Source organism: Filobasidium floriforme (assembly GCF_021052385.1).
Source record: "Filobasidium floriforme strain CBS 6241 chromosome Unknown HD553scaffold_37, whole genome shotgun sequence".
NCBI lineage: Eukaryota > Fungi > Basidiomycota > Tremellomycetes > Filobasidiales > Filobasidiaceae > Filobasidium > Filobasidium floriforme.
The window spans coordinates 1,548-15,966 of NW_025763658.1; the positions used below are offsets into that span (position 1 = coordinate 1,548).

General features: G+C 51.6%; 4 protein-coding genes across 4 annotated transcripts; 2 read left to right on the top strand and 2 right to left on the bottom strand.

Moving 5' to 3' along the window:
* Positions 1-2,888: 2,888 nt before the first annotated feature.
* On the top strand, positions 2,889-5,069 carry HD553DRAFT_278718 (ammonium transporter AmtB-like domain-containing protein; the record flags this gene model as incomplete). The annotated part of the gene is made up of 6 exons (XM_046178069.1): positions 2,889-2,992; positions 3,184-3,318; positions 3,523-3,653; positions 3,766-4,324; positions 4,391-4,541; positions 4,626-5,069. 6 exons carry the CDS (start codon positions 2,889-2,891, stop codon positions 5,067-5,069), a joined length of 1,524 nt encoding a protein of 507 aa, XP_046032333.1.
* A 609-nt stretch (positions 5,070-5,678) lies between these two features.
* On the bottom strand, positions 5,679-6,357 carry HD553DRAFT_346753 (uncharacterized protein; the record flags this gene model as incomplete). The annotated part of the gene is made up of 3 exons (XM_046183235.1): positions 5,679-5,722; positions 5,781-6,120; positions 6,229-6,357. 3 exons carry the CDS (start codon positions 6,355-6,357, stop codon positions 5,679-5,681), a joined length of 513 nt encoding a protein of 170 aa, XP_046032334.1.
* Positions 6,358-9,562: 3,205 nt separating this feature from the next.
* Positions 9,563-11,247, bottom strand: HD553DRAFT_346754 (Alpha/Beta hydrolase protein; the record flags this gene model as incomplete). Its single annotated transcript, XM_046183236.1, has 6 exons — positions 9,563-9,910; positions 9,967-10,090; positions 10,201-10,427; positions 10,546-10,714; positions 10,860-10,979; positions 11,081-11,247. 6 exons carry the CDS (start codon positions 11,245-11,247, stop codon positions 9,563-9,565), a joined length of 1,155 nt encoding a protein of 384 aa, XP_046032335.1.
* A 769-nt stretch (positions 11,248-12,016) lies between these two features.
* HD553DRAFT_327362 (uncharacterized protein) lies at positions 12,017-13,504 on the top strand (the record flags this gene model as incomplete). The annotated part of the gene is made up of 1 exon (XM_046181812.1): positions 12,017-13,504. One exon carries the CDS (start codon positions 12,017-12,019, stop codon positions 13,502-13,504), a length of 1,488 nt encoding a protein of 495 aa, XP_046032336.1.
* Positions 13,505-14,419: the final 915 nt, after the last annotated feature.

Genomic DNA, 14,419 nt, shown 5'->3' on the forward strand with positions numbered 1-14,419 from the left:
CGAGGTCCTTGTACCTGTGTGTGATATGTGTCGGGAAGGTTTGTTGTTTCGGTGAATGGTGAAGGCGAATGGTGGGGGCGACCGAATCTGCTCCGAGGGAATCGGATTCGCCTCGTCGAGCCGGACTTAGGTGTATGCTGATGTCCGTAGATCGAGCCTGTGTGTCGGTAGTCGACTCACGTGATGATCCCGTAACAGATGCTGACTAAGCATCACCCCAGTCCCCAGTAATCCTGGGAAATAATCCCAGTAATCCTGGGAAATAATCCCGGTAATCCTTGATTACACGCACGCGCGCACCTACTTTCTACAGGATATGGGCCACGATACGCGATACTACGAAGCACAAAGCATGCGAAATATGCGAAACATGCGAAACATGCGGAACACGAATATACCACGAAAACGAAATGCGACAGCGGAATACTAGTACGAGACTCATGGACACAACGACCGAGAAAGGGTTCACATTGGATACCGCTTCTACTGCAGTTCTGGGTTCGGGTTTGGTTCAGTTTGATCGGGGTTCGGGTTCGGTTTGTTTGAGGTTCGGATCATTCGGGTTTGGGTCCGGGTTGTTTCGGGTTTGAATCTTCCATGCCGATCCTTCCCTGCCGATCTTCCATGCTGCATCTTCCACTCACCACGTATGATCTTATGATCGACTTCCATCCTTCCATCATCGCTTCGCTTCTCTTCGCGCTTCGTCTGTTCTGCCCACCTCTCTCTTGCCGCCGTGCTAGAGGGATATACAGTACTCGTCAAGCGCAAAAGTCTGCGGGCACCACATTTGTAAACAATGGATTTTTAGGAGTTTTCTACATGATATCTGATTGTTTGCATGGCACAATGTTGCTCAGATATTGCAAATCCCTGCGTGATGGTTTATATTGGTCTATACAATAGTACCATCGATTTGTTTTGCATGTGATACTTACTGGAGAGCTAACAAGACGGTTCGAACATTAAGAGGTGACTGGGGGTGTATCCTGGTTTGATCATGTGATGTGATTGCACACAAGCCTCAGCGCTTTTCCACAAGTTTAGTGGAGGTTCTTGACCATCTTTAGATTTGGTGAAACCATATTGAAACAGATTTCCATCCGGTTGGGATGGATGAACAGCATCAAGCTTCAACTCTGCAATTGAAGGAGGATATGCCCACTTGTTGCTTCCGGCTACCGTCTCCATAGGTTAGCAGGCACAGGTTTGTAACTATGCAGAGTTGTACAGTACTATATAATGTAGCTTTGAGCAGAATCTGGGTAGTGCGCATGAGACGCAAGTCTTGTTGGAGCGTTGGGAATGAATCAGGGTGAAATCACATAATACGTGGACTCAAATGTGAGGGGCCTTCATCCTATATATGGACCAGCTGTACTAGTTAGAGAACCTGAAGGTCATCTTCATGGCTCTATAGATGAGCACTACGATCTTTACATAGACCTAGAGTCTATCGAATGGGATACAAGGTCCTCACAAGTATACACTACCTTGAAACTTGTACCATGTAATCCAGAGTATCTTGGGTGAGCTAGGGACAAGATACCTGTCTACAAACACCTGGATCTGTGGACGGACTCAGAATTCAAGCCATTCTGAACACTGTTGCAAGTCTAGATACTCATTGACCATTGTATAATTCAAAAACACGTCTGATTGTTCCCATAATGACCTTTGTTTACAATGTGGTGCCCGCAGACTTTTGCGCCTGACGAGTAGACGGGATACGGGGATCGGGGGAAGAGTGGAAAGTCCTTTCAATTTCGTTTCAACCCCGAAGATCGATCAAGGGAGAAGACACACCGATCGAAGCCTCAAAGGCTGAAAGGACGCGGATCTTCCCTTTCGAGTCCTCGAGGCGAAGTTTCCGAGGCTTCGACGCTGAAGGTCTTTCGTACGATCGCAAGACCCGGCAAGCTTCGACATCCCCCGGTACGTTGCTACGCCGTACGTACAGAGATTTCAGGAGATAACGACCCTCGACGGCCTCGACCACGATACTGGCAGATGCTCGTTATCTCCCCCCCCCCCCCTTTCGTCGCGCTTATCTCGCGCGTCCGTGATTGGCTCACGCGCGCGCGGGGGATGAGACGAGACGAGACGAGATAAGAAACAATGACGGGGCAGGTGGATCGCCTTCGATAAGGAAAATCCACAGCATGCCCGAGGTTGATGAGAGGCAGGGAGCAGGGAAGGGAAAGGAGAGGAAGAGAAAGGGTTCGGGGATGCCAAGCCACCGTGGAACGGAAGGTGTCTCACAGATAGAGATAGGGGGGGTTCTTTTTTCCGAACGGGGGCGAAGAGGGGCGAAGGGGGTGGCGCAAGAGGAGAGGGGGCGCGCGTGTTTCATCAATCATCAAAGGCCCAAAGGCCCTTATCGTGATGAAGGTGGGTGTCGTCGGTATATCAACTCGTAGTCCCAAGAGAATGAACTCCAAGCCCAAGCCTTCGTCATTCGTTGCCCTTATCTATCTCGATCCGTCTCTCGCTTCTCGGTTCATTTCGCCACCCCCTCGCACCTCGATTCAATCTCCGGACAGACTTGTCACCCGCATTCCCTCTCGATCTCGGCGTTCTTCGATCCGACCCGAACAAGACAAGAGATCAAGAGACGCCCTGTTCGTCCTTGGGAGATAGCTGAGGCGGTATACGGTATACGGTATATAGATAAAGCACGATTCCCCTTTGATCCGATCAAAAGGTCTTCCTTCGTCTTCCTTCGTCTTCTACTTTGATCGAATACAGACTACTACTCTTCGTCGTCGTCTTCGATTATCGTTCGACTCTTCTGGTGTTCTCATAATCACCCGCCGTCATCACCGCCACCTCACTTACCTCCCCAACAACAAACCAAAGACACTCGACGCAGACAAGACGAGACAAGGATGGTCAACGTAACCTACTCGGAAGTATCCGGAGATCCGACGTATTACATGGCAGATGGAACGCCGGCGTTGTATAATCTGGGGGATATGGCTTGGATGTTGACGTACGTCCGCTTGCTCCTTCCTCTATTTCTGCTCGTCTTTACTCCTCTTTATTCTGCCTCGCCACGCCAATTTGACTGACCGTCGTCACGATCCCTCTTTATTACCTCTTTATTACCTCTTTATTACCTCTTTATTACCTCTTTATTACCTCTTTATTACACTCCACTTCTCTCTATATCAAACTAAACAGCTCGACAGCCCTAGTATTCATAATGATCCCAGGAGTAGGCCTCCTCTACTCGGGTTTGTTGAGGAGGAAGAACGCACTGTCGATGCTCTTGATCTCGTTTTTGGCGATCGCGGTGGGGAGCTTTCAGTGGTTCTTGTAAGTCCCGGTTCTTGCCCCTCTCCGTCCGGTCTTCCCCGTTTCCTTTTTCTTCTTTCGGACCGATTGTGCACGGTTGGTTGGCGACCTTGCCCCCACAACGACCGCCCCGCAACGTCCGATCCTCTGGCGCTCCCATGATCACATCAAGCCTGACGCTGACCTCACACATCTCTCACGTTCATTCCTTTCGTCGTCCGATAGCTGGGGATACTCGCTAGCTTTCTCAGAGGGGGCCGCCTCGTCCCACTTTATCGGAGACCTCAAATACTTTGCGTTCCAGAATGTTCTGGATCAGCCGTCAGGAAGGATCCCGGTGCTCTTGTTTGCGATTTGTGAGTCAGAGGATTGGGCTTCTAGCTCAGAGCGAAAGGAGAAGACAAGGAATGCTGACGTTGACCTCGTGCTCGCTCGGCTCGCTCGGCTCGCTATCGCTCGCCCGCGCAGTCCAAAACATGTTCGCCTGCATCACCGTCGCCCTCGCCTGCGGAGGATTCGCCGAACGAGGCCGTCTCCCCCAGATCTGCCTGTTCATGTTCGTCTGGCTCACCATCGTCTACTGCCCCATCGCCTGTTGGACCTGGAACGCCGAGGGATGGAGCTTCATCATGGGCGGCCTCGATTACGCCGGAGGTACCCCCGTACACATCTCTTCCGGGAGCGCTGCGCTCGCTATCGCGCTCTATTTGGGCAAGAGGCGAGGGTACGGGACGGAGAGGTTGGCTTACAAGCCGCATAACACGTTTTTCGTCGTACTCGGGACCGCGTTCCTCTGGCTCGGTTGGTTCGGGTTCAACGGGGGGTCCGGGTTGTCGAGCAACCTCCGAGCTGTCATGGCCCTCGTCGTCACCCAGATGTCGGCCTCGACCGGTGGGATTGTGTGGATGTTGATGGACTGGAGGCTCGAACGCAAGTTTTCGGCCGTAGGGTTCTGTTCGGGTGCGATCGCTGGGTTGGTAGGGATCACGCCTGCTGCGGGATACGTCGGGGTCGCCTCGGCCGTTGCGTGAGTGCCAAGCTCTCGTTGGTGTCCTTGTCGATAGCTTGTAGACTGACCTCGGACCTTTCGTAGCATCGGCGCCATCACCGCCATCGCTTCCAACTTGGCCACCCGACTCAAGTTTGTCCTCCGGATCGATGAATCGCTCGACGTCTTTGCGTTGCACGGCGTCGGGGGTGGAGTCGGTTGCGCCTTGACCGCGTTGTTCGGATCGGCTTCGATCGTGAGTCTCGACTCCAGCGTGCCAATGTTTTATCATCTAGAGACCCGCCGCTAACGCTCGCCATTGTTGACCTCGATCTTCTAGGCCGGCCTCGATGGCAGTGACCCCATCGCCGGTGGTTGGTTCGACCAGAACTGGATCCAACTCGGATACCAGGTCGCCGACTCGGTCGCCGGTTCCGCCTACTCGTTCGTCCTCACCACCGTCATCTGCTGGCTCTTCCACTTTATCCCCTTCCTCCGTCTCCGATCGGCCGAAGAGGAGGAGATTGTCGGGATCGACGAGTACTGGATCGGCGAGTGGACCCACGATTACTGCGCCGTCGACCGAGAGTTGGGCGTCAGCAGGGCGGATGACCACGTCATGATGATGGAGAGGACCGAGTCGAGGAGGTCTGGCAGCGAGGTCAAGGCGGGGAGCCCCAACGAAAAGGCCAGCAGGAACACGAGCGTTACGACGAACGAGGTTACCGTCTCGCCCGGTGCTTCCGCACACGGTCTTCCCGGCGGGTCCAGGGTGGATGCCTAGAGAGGTCGGAGTGGTAGATTTAGATAGAAGGGTCGAGAGGGGAGTAGGATGATCGATGTCTGCCTCGAGATTCATCGAGCGATCGCCTGTTTTTGTAATGAGATCTGAGAACGTGTTTTGTCTTTGGGGAACCCGAGCGTCGTATAACCACGCCTTGGGATGCGATAGCCATATTTGATACATAATTATGCCACACACTCCGCTAAACGCATCGACGGTTCTTGCTTCATCTTGTTTTCCCATGACCAACTTGAGTGATTTACAGGGAAAAAGTCTGTATGCACGGATTGCTGGACACGCTGATCGCCCCTGAAGAAGCACATTGTTCTAGCATCAGGGATCTCAGGGCTCTCATGTGACGCTCGCTTTTCAGCGCTACTCGTCGAACTCCAGCGAATCACTGGTCGATCGACCCTCATCCGAGACTGTTTTCTCGTATGCCAAATCGAGAATCGAAGAGATCGATGGTAGAAGATATGGACGTGCCAAGCTGCGTACAATCAAGTATACATCAAAAGGTTGAAACAGCTACGAGACCTCGAGTCCATGGATCTGCCCTCAAGTATAACGTGCCACTGCAGGATGCTGTGCGGTCGACGAGCTCTCGATCTACAAGTACCAGATGTCGCAACAACCCTCGATAGGAGGCGCACCTAGGTCGTCGTCGAAATTAGCAGTGAACACAGACCGCAGGTCAACGAAAAGACTGACTGAACGGAACCGTCTTGGCATTTTTCGAATCGCAAGCCCCCTGCCAGTCGCTTCCCTTTTCGGCCTTCATCGCTACCGCCATGTGACCTCCCTCGGGAGTGTCTGGACTAGGATAAAGCATGTTCAACTTGATCCCGTGGCCAGCCTTGAGGATCTGACACGATTGCGTCTTTCCGTGAAAGATTACCCCGGCACAGTCTTCCGGTGGCAGATGTGCGACGTCAGAGCTTTCGATCCCGAAATCACGTTCCGAGTTGTGCCACCCACCAGGACCTCTGTTCCAGCATTCATCGGTGCATTGGAACATCCTTTCAAAGCCGCCAGTGAGCATATAGGAAGCCTGTATCGTGTTGGCAGGGAATCCCGATAAGGTCAGCGTCTTGGCGGATCACACGCGAGAGATACTATGACTTGCGTCTTGCATGGATCCCTTCCCGACGAAATCTACCTCGACAAACCGGAAGGCCGCCATACCCTTCCCGGTATCGGTCGTCCTGCTACCCGGGCAGACGAATCGAGCGGATACACTGCTGGTAATAGCTCCCAGGAGGGCAATGAGGGAGAAGAGTCTGACCATTGTTGACAGAGCGGGGCAAGTTATCGATAGGTTGATGCGGCGGGAGCTAGAAACGGTCGGATTGTCGTTGTCAGAGGCCAGGAGACCCCGCTTATATGTCTTTCGCCGAACAATACGATGTGACTGAGCTCAAAAAGCCCACAATCCGTGCATCGAGCGCTTAGTCCCTTTGTTATGCGTGGGCCTCTATCAGGCTGAAAAGGTGGTGGCAATCCCGTGGGTGCCTTTAACGGCGATGTAAGGATCTCTTGGTGCGTTACTGAAACTGTGGACCATGCTTTCCTTTCAAGGTTTGGGAGTCTGCCAAGGCAAGACAACAGCGAGGCTGTTTGAAGGCCCAGATCCGCCTTTTCTGGATCGACCTTGGCACCTTCGCCCCTCGCTCTTCATCGCGATAGGACCTTGTACCAGCCCCTCGCGCGTGACTTGAAACATTCGACGCAAAGTCACTTTGCGCGTCTCGAAAAAGGAGGTGACGATCAGCGCGCCCGGCGCAGCGCAAAGCCGATGCTTTCCTTGCAGTATCTGATTGTCCAGTTTCGAACATTCTTCCCGAGCGCCGCGTTGACTGCTGGCGGCCTGAGTTTCGTCTTAAGTTGCTCATGGCGTTCTTGGCAAATAGAATCATTTCTGAAACAGCTGTGCTTCCTTCTCTAGACGATGATGGGTCCATCTCCTACTCGTAGGGTAAAGAGGTATCGAACAGCGTATAGCCTCCATCGGCACAAACGTCAGGCTCTTCTCCAACCCTTCGACATGTCGCCAGTCTGCTTAGCGCAAAGCAATCCGTTGGGCGGCATATTCGCCGTGAGACGGATGCCAACAAGGCCCGTGCTGAGCGCTACATCGGGAAGATGGCCGGATGATTGTAGTTGATGTGTTTCCCGATATAGTTTCATTCCACACGGCACCAGCCTCAGTTCTTGCTCATGGACGCCATCTACAAAGCTGCCACAACGCCAATGCAGTGTCAGGCGGCGGAAAGATTGCAGAGACACAAGCATCACGGTCCACCTGGTATAGAATCCGGCGTTGTCAGAGCGATAGAATCCTTAGAGCATGGAACACCGCCTGGGGATGGTCATACAGGCGGTTTGCATCGATGTTAATGGCAGAAAAACCCAAGATCCGACTGGCCAGTTATTCGCTGTTGTCCATCCATTCTCCCTCTATTGCTTTGGCCCTGAATCACATTCTCAATCCACAAGCAGAGATACACCGTTTCAAGAGACAAGTCCTCATCAAAACCACTGCCATTCTCTATATCATTGAGCCTACCATCAAGAGGATATCTCGAGCGATTCTCCTCGACGCGAAACAGTAAGCTAGTCAAGTCCGTCAGCGGCCATATTGTGCCAGTGAGGTAGTCCACGGCGACTCGCCTTCCTGCGACATGGCGTGATTGGGTGATCATGTGACCGGACATAACAAGAATGCTCGTCAAGGGTGATGATCAGGAGCCGATGAAAGGAGGACCGATTCCAGATCGTCTGGAGCTTGCTTCTCGGATCTGCATATAGGCAGGGGCGTTCCATGTAAAGGTTCGAGAAGAACGGAAATCCTTCGGCATGATCTTGGGTTTCTTTTCCTCAAGCGACGCTCTGGATCGTAGTATCAATACATCCGATATCGACATATACAGACACAGCATGCAGACTTCCGACACGAGTCAGTACCCTTACAGTGATGGTGACGATTCACATGGCTATGTCGCATACGACACTGTCGGTACACAATGGTACAATAGTAATGATGCCAGTGCAAAAGGGCGAGGAACCAATGCCGCTTCAGCAGACCCATTCGAGTTGCAACTGTCAGAACAGCTCTTGGTTTCGACCTTTGATCGGCACCCTGGTAGCCTGTGCTATCCTGTCGACACAACCAGTTTTCAGACGGATCCTTACGCAGCGAGCAACGTGTATGATTGGCCTCACACAGACACCAGCTGCTTGCCACAAAACCACATGGGCGATGACAGGAGCAGAATAATCCCACCCCAGCTATATGACCACAGTGCCTATTTGAGTCCTCAGCAACATTTCGATCTAGGCCATAATCAGTCAGGAACCGTGTTCAATCAACAGCATCGATGGTCTGAAGATCTTACTGATTCATGTGAGTTGAAGTGGTGCCTGTTGTTTCGGGATTTTCTGACATATACGGGAATCAGACGCAGGAGCACCTCTGTCTCAGGTGCCTCATCCATTCCTTCTGGAAAACGATACGACATATAGTATGCCTGATCATACCACAATCGAATGGATCGATTACGAGATCTCGAATGGTAAGTTACAACTGTTAACGCACAGAATCACGATATTTGGATGTCTGACACGCAATTGATACAAGCGCCTTGTTATGCGACAACATCTGTAGCATATGAGGTGTCAGGTTTGGTCTTGCCCGTAGCCAGCTTTTCGAGTAGTAACCAGACTGCTGAAGAGATCTCAGATGGTAAGCCACAACTCATGACTCAGAGTGCTACTCACCTTCTGAGCAGGTCCAATGATCTATCTCTGGCAGGTCCATCGATAGCCACCTACGCTGGGCAGAAATTTCCTCGTCGAGACATCCCAGATATTGCAAAGGTCGATACACCCAGATCGATCGCTTCTCGTGGCGATACAGCTGTCGATCTTACAGGGTACGGAGGCGGTTCCATGGTCTTAGGGGGTGTGTTTCTGAATTTGCCTCCTCAAACCCCAAACACCTTCATTGAACAGTTGAGGACGACTTTACAAGACCTGGAATACCCGAGCCTAGTCAAAGTCCAGGACGCGTTGGAACTCCAGACCAGCCCAGCGCGACAGCTTGTGTTTTTGAACAATCTGTACGAGGCGCTTGATACAGAGAACAAGGTCTCTGGTTTCGTTGGAAACAGAAACAAACCGAAAGAGTACTACATATTCAGATGCAGCGGCTACAATTGCGTCAGAATCATAATGCGCATGGGAAGCAGAATAGGCATATGTCAGTCATGTCAAGCCAGAGAATCAAAGGCAAAGAAAAGGGGATTGCCTGAAATCTAGACTCATTACGAATGTGGAGAGACCTGAGATGACAGCTGTACTCTTTCCGTATTATAAACATCGATCTGAAGATACAACCAGTACTGCGCTTCATTAATTCTTTGATATTTCCGTAATCCTTCATCTGTCCAGATGCGACGCAAACTTGAAGGTACATACGATACATCTTTCGACCGTCAAGCCTCGCTTGTTGCCGAGATACGATCCAACACAAAGTCGAGACTAGGACGAATAGCATTTTCCCACCAGTCGTTCCCCTCTGGCCAAGCCGGATCAGTCTGATGCGCCTCGGCCGGTCCGTGTCCCATCCCTTTCGCAACGACGAATTTGGAATCCACTCCAAGCGCTTGTAAGCGGTCGAACAGTTCCTGACTCTGTGAGGGGGGGACGAGCTGGTCGGCGTCGGCCATGACAACGCAGGTCGCAGGGAAGGTCGGTGTGACGAGGTTGATCGGGTGCATTTCATCGGGGAAGGGAGCGTCTGTCCCGCACATGATCGAGCCGAGGTTCCCATCGACCCGGACCTATCATGACGTTGTGGACGAAGATTTTCCGGTCAGACCTTGACGATGTGAGGTACGATATACTCGCCAGGCCGGTCCCGGGTACTTGCCTGTGTCACGTAGGCCAGCCTGCTGTCCTCTGCCGAAAGAATCCCTGGCACTGGCGGTCGTCCGTCAACTCCAAAGATGGCCTCTGAAGCCCTGTACTCATAGGTGCCAGAAAAACAGGAAAAGAAAGCTCGGATGAGCCAGACGTCGAATCTGTTTGACCCTCGACGGGTGCGACCTCTTGATGTTAGTTTCTGACTGACAAGAGCATCTTTGAAGCGTCGAGCCGATGGTCCGTCCCGCACGGTTCCGCCATAAGTTGATCCCAGTATCGCTTCAAGAACGGATTTGACTGTAGAGCGCGGTCCCATTTGGATAGCGGTTCGTCGAATACCAGCCTGACGAGGGGGTAGGTAGGGGCGATACATTGCAGAGGGGGTAATGGCGGATCATCAGGATGTGCCTGGTTGGCTTGCTCGATCGCGGCGGCCTATTCCTCGATCGAGTCCGTTTGTATTTCACCACCATCGAACCAATCATACCCATCATCAGATCGCCCGAAACTGGAATATTGGAGTCTCGCCACTTGCACTTCCCGCCTGACTCACGAGATAAATAACGCTACTCCCCCCAGCAGACCAACCCAGGGCGGCGCATCGACGGGGATCGATGTCGATCAAGGCTCCCGCTTTGTGTAGGTCTGCTCGCAGGCCCGTTTGGCTCTGGACGTATTTGTACGAATCCAGGAGGTCTGAGATGATCGCCGTCATATCGACGCTATGGTAGGATACCGTTGCGTTTGTCAGCATCGATGAAAATCTGGATATCCGTATTGATATTCCATGATCCGCGCCCGGCCTAGCGGGTCGAATACGACCCAAGGTAGGGTCAAGAGCTCGAGGAGGGGACGGCTTGCACTCACTGAGGTAGAAGCCGGTAACTGAACGAGACTACCACGACTCCCCGATCCAAGAGATACCGGACTTGGGCATAGGGGATGTCGAGCGCTGAGCCGGTTTGGAAGGCTCCGCCGTGATACATCCTGTGATTCCATCCCCGAACATCCCCCCTCTTCTTTAGCTACCTGCACCCCGTGATGTACTGTTCTATGACGAGCCCTCGAGACACCTGGACGACTCTTACAGAGCTAACGGCGCCGCCGCACCCCTAACATTCCCACTAGATCCGGGTTGCGATCGATCCTTGGCTCTAGGTAGCCAGACGAGCGCTCGACAGCCTCCATACTGTACCCCGGGGATGGGTTTGTACAGGAACATGTGGTCCGGGGGGAATTCTACCGGAGAAGGCATGGATAGCTCGCATGTCTCGTGAGTCTTATTCGAGCACATGTCGAATGGTGGACCAGGTATGGGGTTTCGAGAGTTCGAGTTCGGGTAAGTATCGCGATGTCGGTCCTATCCGAGACTGAGTTTGGATGTAACTTTGCGACCAAAGCGACTTTACTGACTATCATCTGTTGTCTCTAGTCCTGCCTATTAACAGGTCGCAGTTGACCTGACATACAGGTCAATCGAGATCGGGCGATTTACAGAGCCTCGGTAGATTGCTCATTCAACATCTCTGGACCGGAGTGATTCGGTCCGAATGCCGGTTATGCGATCAACTTATGCTTTACAGTAGGTCCTGGATATGGTCTTGAGTCACTATAGCTAGGCTCACGGATCACCGCTTTACACAATAATAGATCCCTGGGGAAAGCCCAGAGGATTCGTGAATTCATGCGGTAGGTGTTGTGTCAGCCGGGTGAGGTGGAGTGAACATACCGGACCACACCATCCATATCGCATGATCGCACGATCACATGATCAATTGCAGTAGTAGTGGCAATTACAGGCCAGGGGGTGGGGGGGGGGGGGGGGGGGGGGGGGTTTAGGGTTAAGAATGCAAAGAAAGGAAGACTAGCACACCATTGCTACTCTGCTTGAAAGGCATCAGGCAGATTCACGGGTATAAATACCAAGCCACATGATGGGAAATTGAGCTATTGCACTTCGAGAACATCACCTCACTGCATACAAGTATCTTGATCATCTCTACTACTTTTGGAAGATTGACATCATGAATAGAACAACTTGGAGAGGCCCCTTTGAGGATGCAACTTCTGGCCGGCATTATGTCGAGTGGGTTGATCCAAATGGGCACATCATGGGTCGGGACTACGACAATCTACCCAATGTAGACCTCTCAGCTTTAACGGGAACATCTCTACAAGAACCCTCTTACCCTGATGGCAGATCTGCTATTAAAACCACATATGCAGAGAGTGTGCCATTCAGCACTAATGCCATGACTGGCACATACAACCCATTGTCTAGTGGTCAGGCTAGTTTCTCACAAGGATTCACAGCTTACGCTCCGGCAGGCACTGCACCCATTGATTATGATGAGCACAGTCAAGCTCGTCAAGGTTCAATTGCATTCATGCTATCAACAGAGGCTGCAGCAAGAACAACGAGCTATGAACAGCAACACAATCTCTGGACTTCTGGGTTCAATGATCCACTAACTCAGCCGGAGCTGGGTCCTGGGCCTTACGGTTCCTCATCACATCTCTCAGATTTTGCAACTATATCTCATGTACAACCAATGGGCAGAGAAGACTTGGCTCTGCCCAATCAAACGGTGCCCCTGCAAGGTCCAAGGACAGTGCGGCTTCTGGGCTGTATCACGCAGTTGCCTGAGAAGACCACAGATAATCAAATTCAGGAAATAAAAGCCTTCTTAGCGAAACTTGATACCCACAAGAGCACACCAAAGTTCATAGCAGCACAACAAATTGGAAGATCTCCAGAAGATCAGCTGGAGTTCTTGACAGGACTTCAAAAAGCTGTTGAAACAGGAGGTCTTGTTGCATTTGGCAATGGCAAACACTTTCATGTCTCCACATGTGGGGGTAGTAACTGTTCAAGGGTGATGATCTTCAAGACACAGAGTGGGGGACGCTGTCATTACTGCCAGGAAAAGCTCAGGAAAGGAAAGACCAAGCGGAGCCCGCCAGGAAATTTATCCCACAGCCAATTTTCTTTGGCAAGCAATGGAGACCAAACCTCATATCATATGCAGACACTTCCTTGCACAAGTGACGATCAGCACGATCCAGTTGATCTTTCCAACAAAGACAACATCATGCTTGACAGGTATACAGAGCAGAGAGCATCTGCAGCCAGTGGAAAGGTGGCCAATCTCCTAGGGGAGAAGGTGACCCTGCCAGACATCAGTGATGCCCAAGTTGACCAATTTAACCATTTCCTGTGGAGACTGGTTGGGGTCAGTCAAATCAGGGTTAGGGAGGAATTGGAAGCCGACAAGACTCCAGATCAACATCTTAACTTCTTGGTAGGGCTGCAGCAGGCCGTTGGCGCAAAGGCAGCATACGGGAACTGGTATCTGAACCCTGGAAAGAATTATTGGGTTGTCAAATGCTCGTATGGCGTCTGCGACCGGATAGCAATCAGAGACAATTCTGCAGAAGAATTCTGCGACAACCATAACGAGGCAGCTATGAAGCGAAGAAAGCGGAGATTTAACAAGATGGACAGACATTGAGCATCAGAGGCGATGACACGGGGAGGTCAAGATGGTACAAGTGGGAAGCAAAGTGGATACTGTTATAGCGACGCGTGTGTACACCGGATTCGAGCCGTACCAACTCCGCCGGAGTTGTTCAAGGAGCATATCGTATTGTATCACTTCCTATCCTCATTGTAGTATATAGTCTTTCATCTGTTATTACATCTATATACCCTAGCTGTTACGGACCGACCCAACTCGGCCTCCACACAACTTACAACCTACAACGTACCACCTACAACGTACCACCTACAACGTACAACCTACAACGTACCAATTACAACGTACAGCCTACAACGTACTGAGTACATTGTCCCAAGTACTATGTACTCCTCTCCACCTCCCGCCTACCAACGCCACTACCTGGCTACACTGTACCCAACACAATGGGTCACTCACATTGTCCCCGACACAATGTACAGCACACATTGTGCTGTCCCTTCCCTTCCTACCTTTCAGTCCACAACGGACACCACACAATGTGAACTCACAATGTAATTACACATTGTGATACTAGGTCTACGTTCTCTATCTCAACTAGTATATATAGCTGGCCAGTTCAACCTGTTTGTACTACTCCCCTTCATGTTCTCTCTTCTTTCCCAAGAAGAATTATCATATGTTACATCCCTAAACCTTAGCCACCCAACCACCTCTCACTACTCAACACTGGAGCTCTCGTCAAGCCCTTCACGGTCAGCAAGCAGATTGCGCACCAAGCACTTCCCGTTGAGTATCTCTGCCTTAGCACAATTCCTACTGACGCTTTCCACCTAGGCTAGCCTTTCGCTACCACTAGGCCCGACCGTAACACTAGCCCTATGTTCTACATTACTCCCGGATATGTCCTCCCAGGTATACATCGAGCCGGTCTTCCCTGGAGCCTTCTCG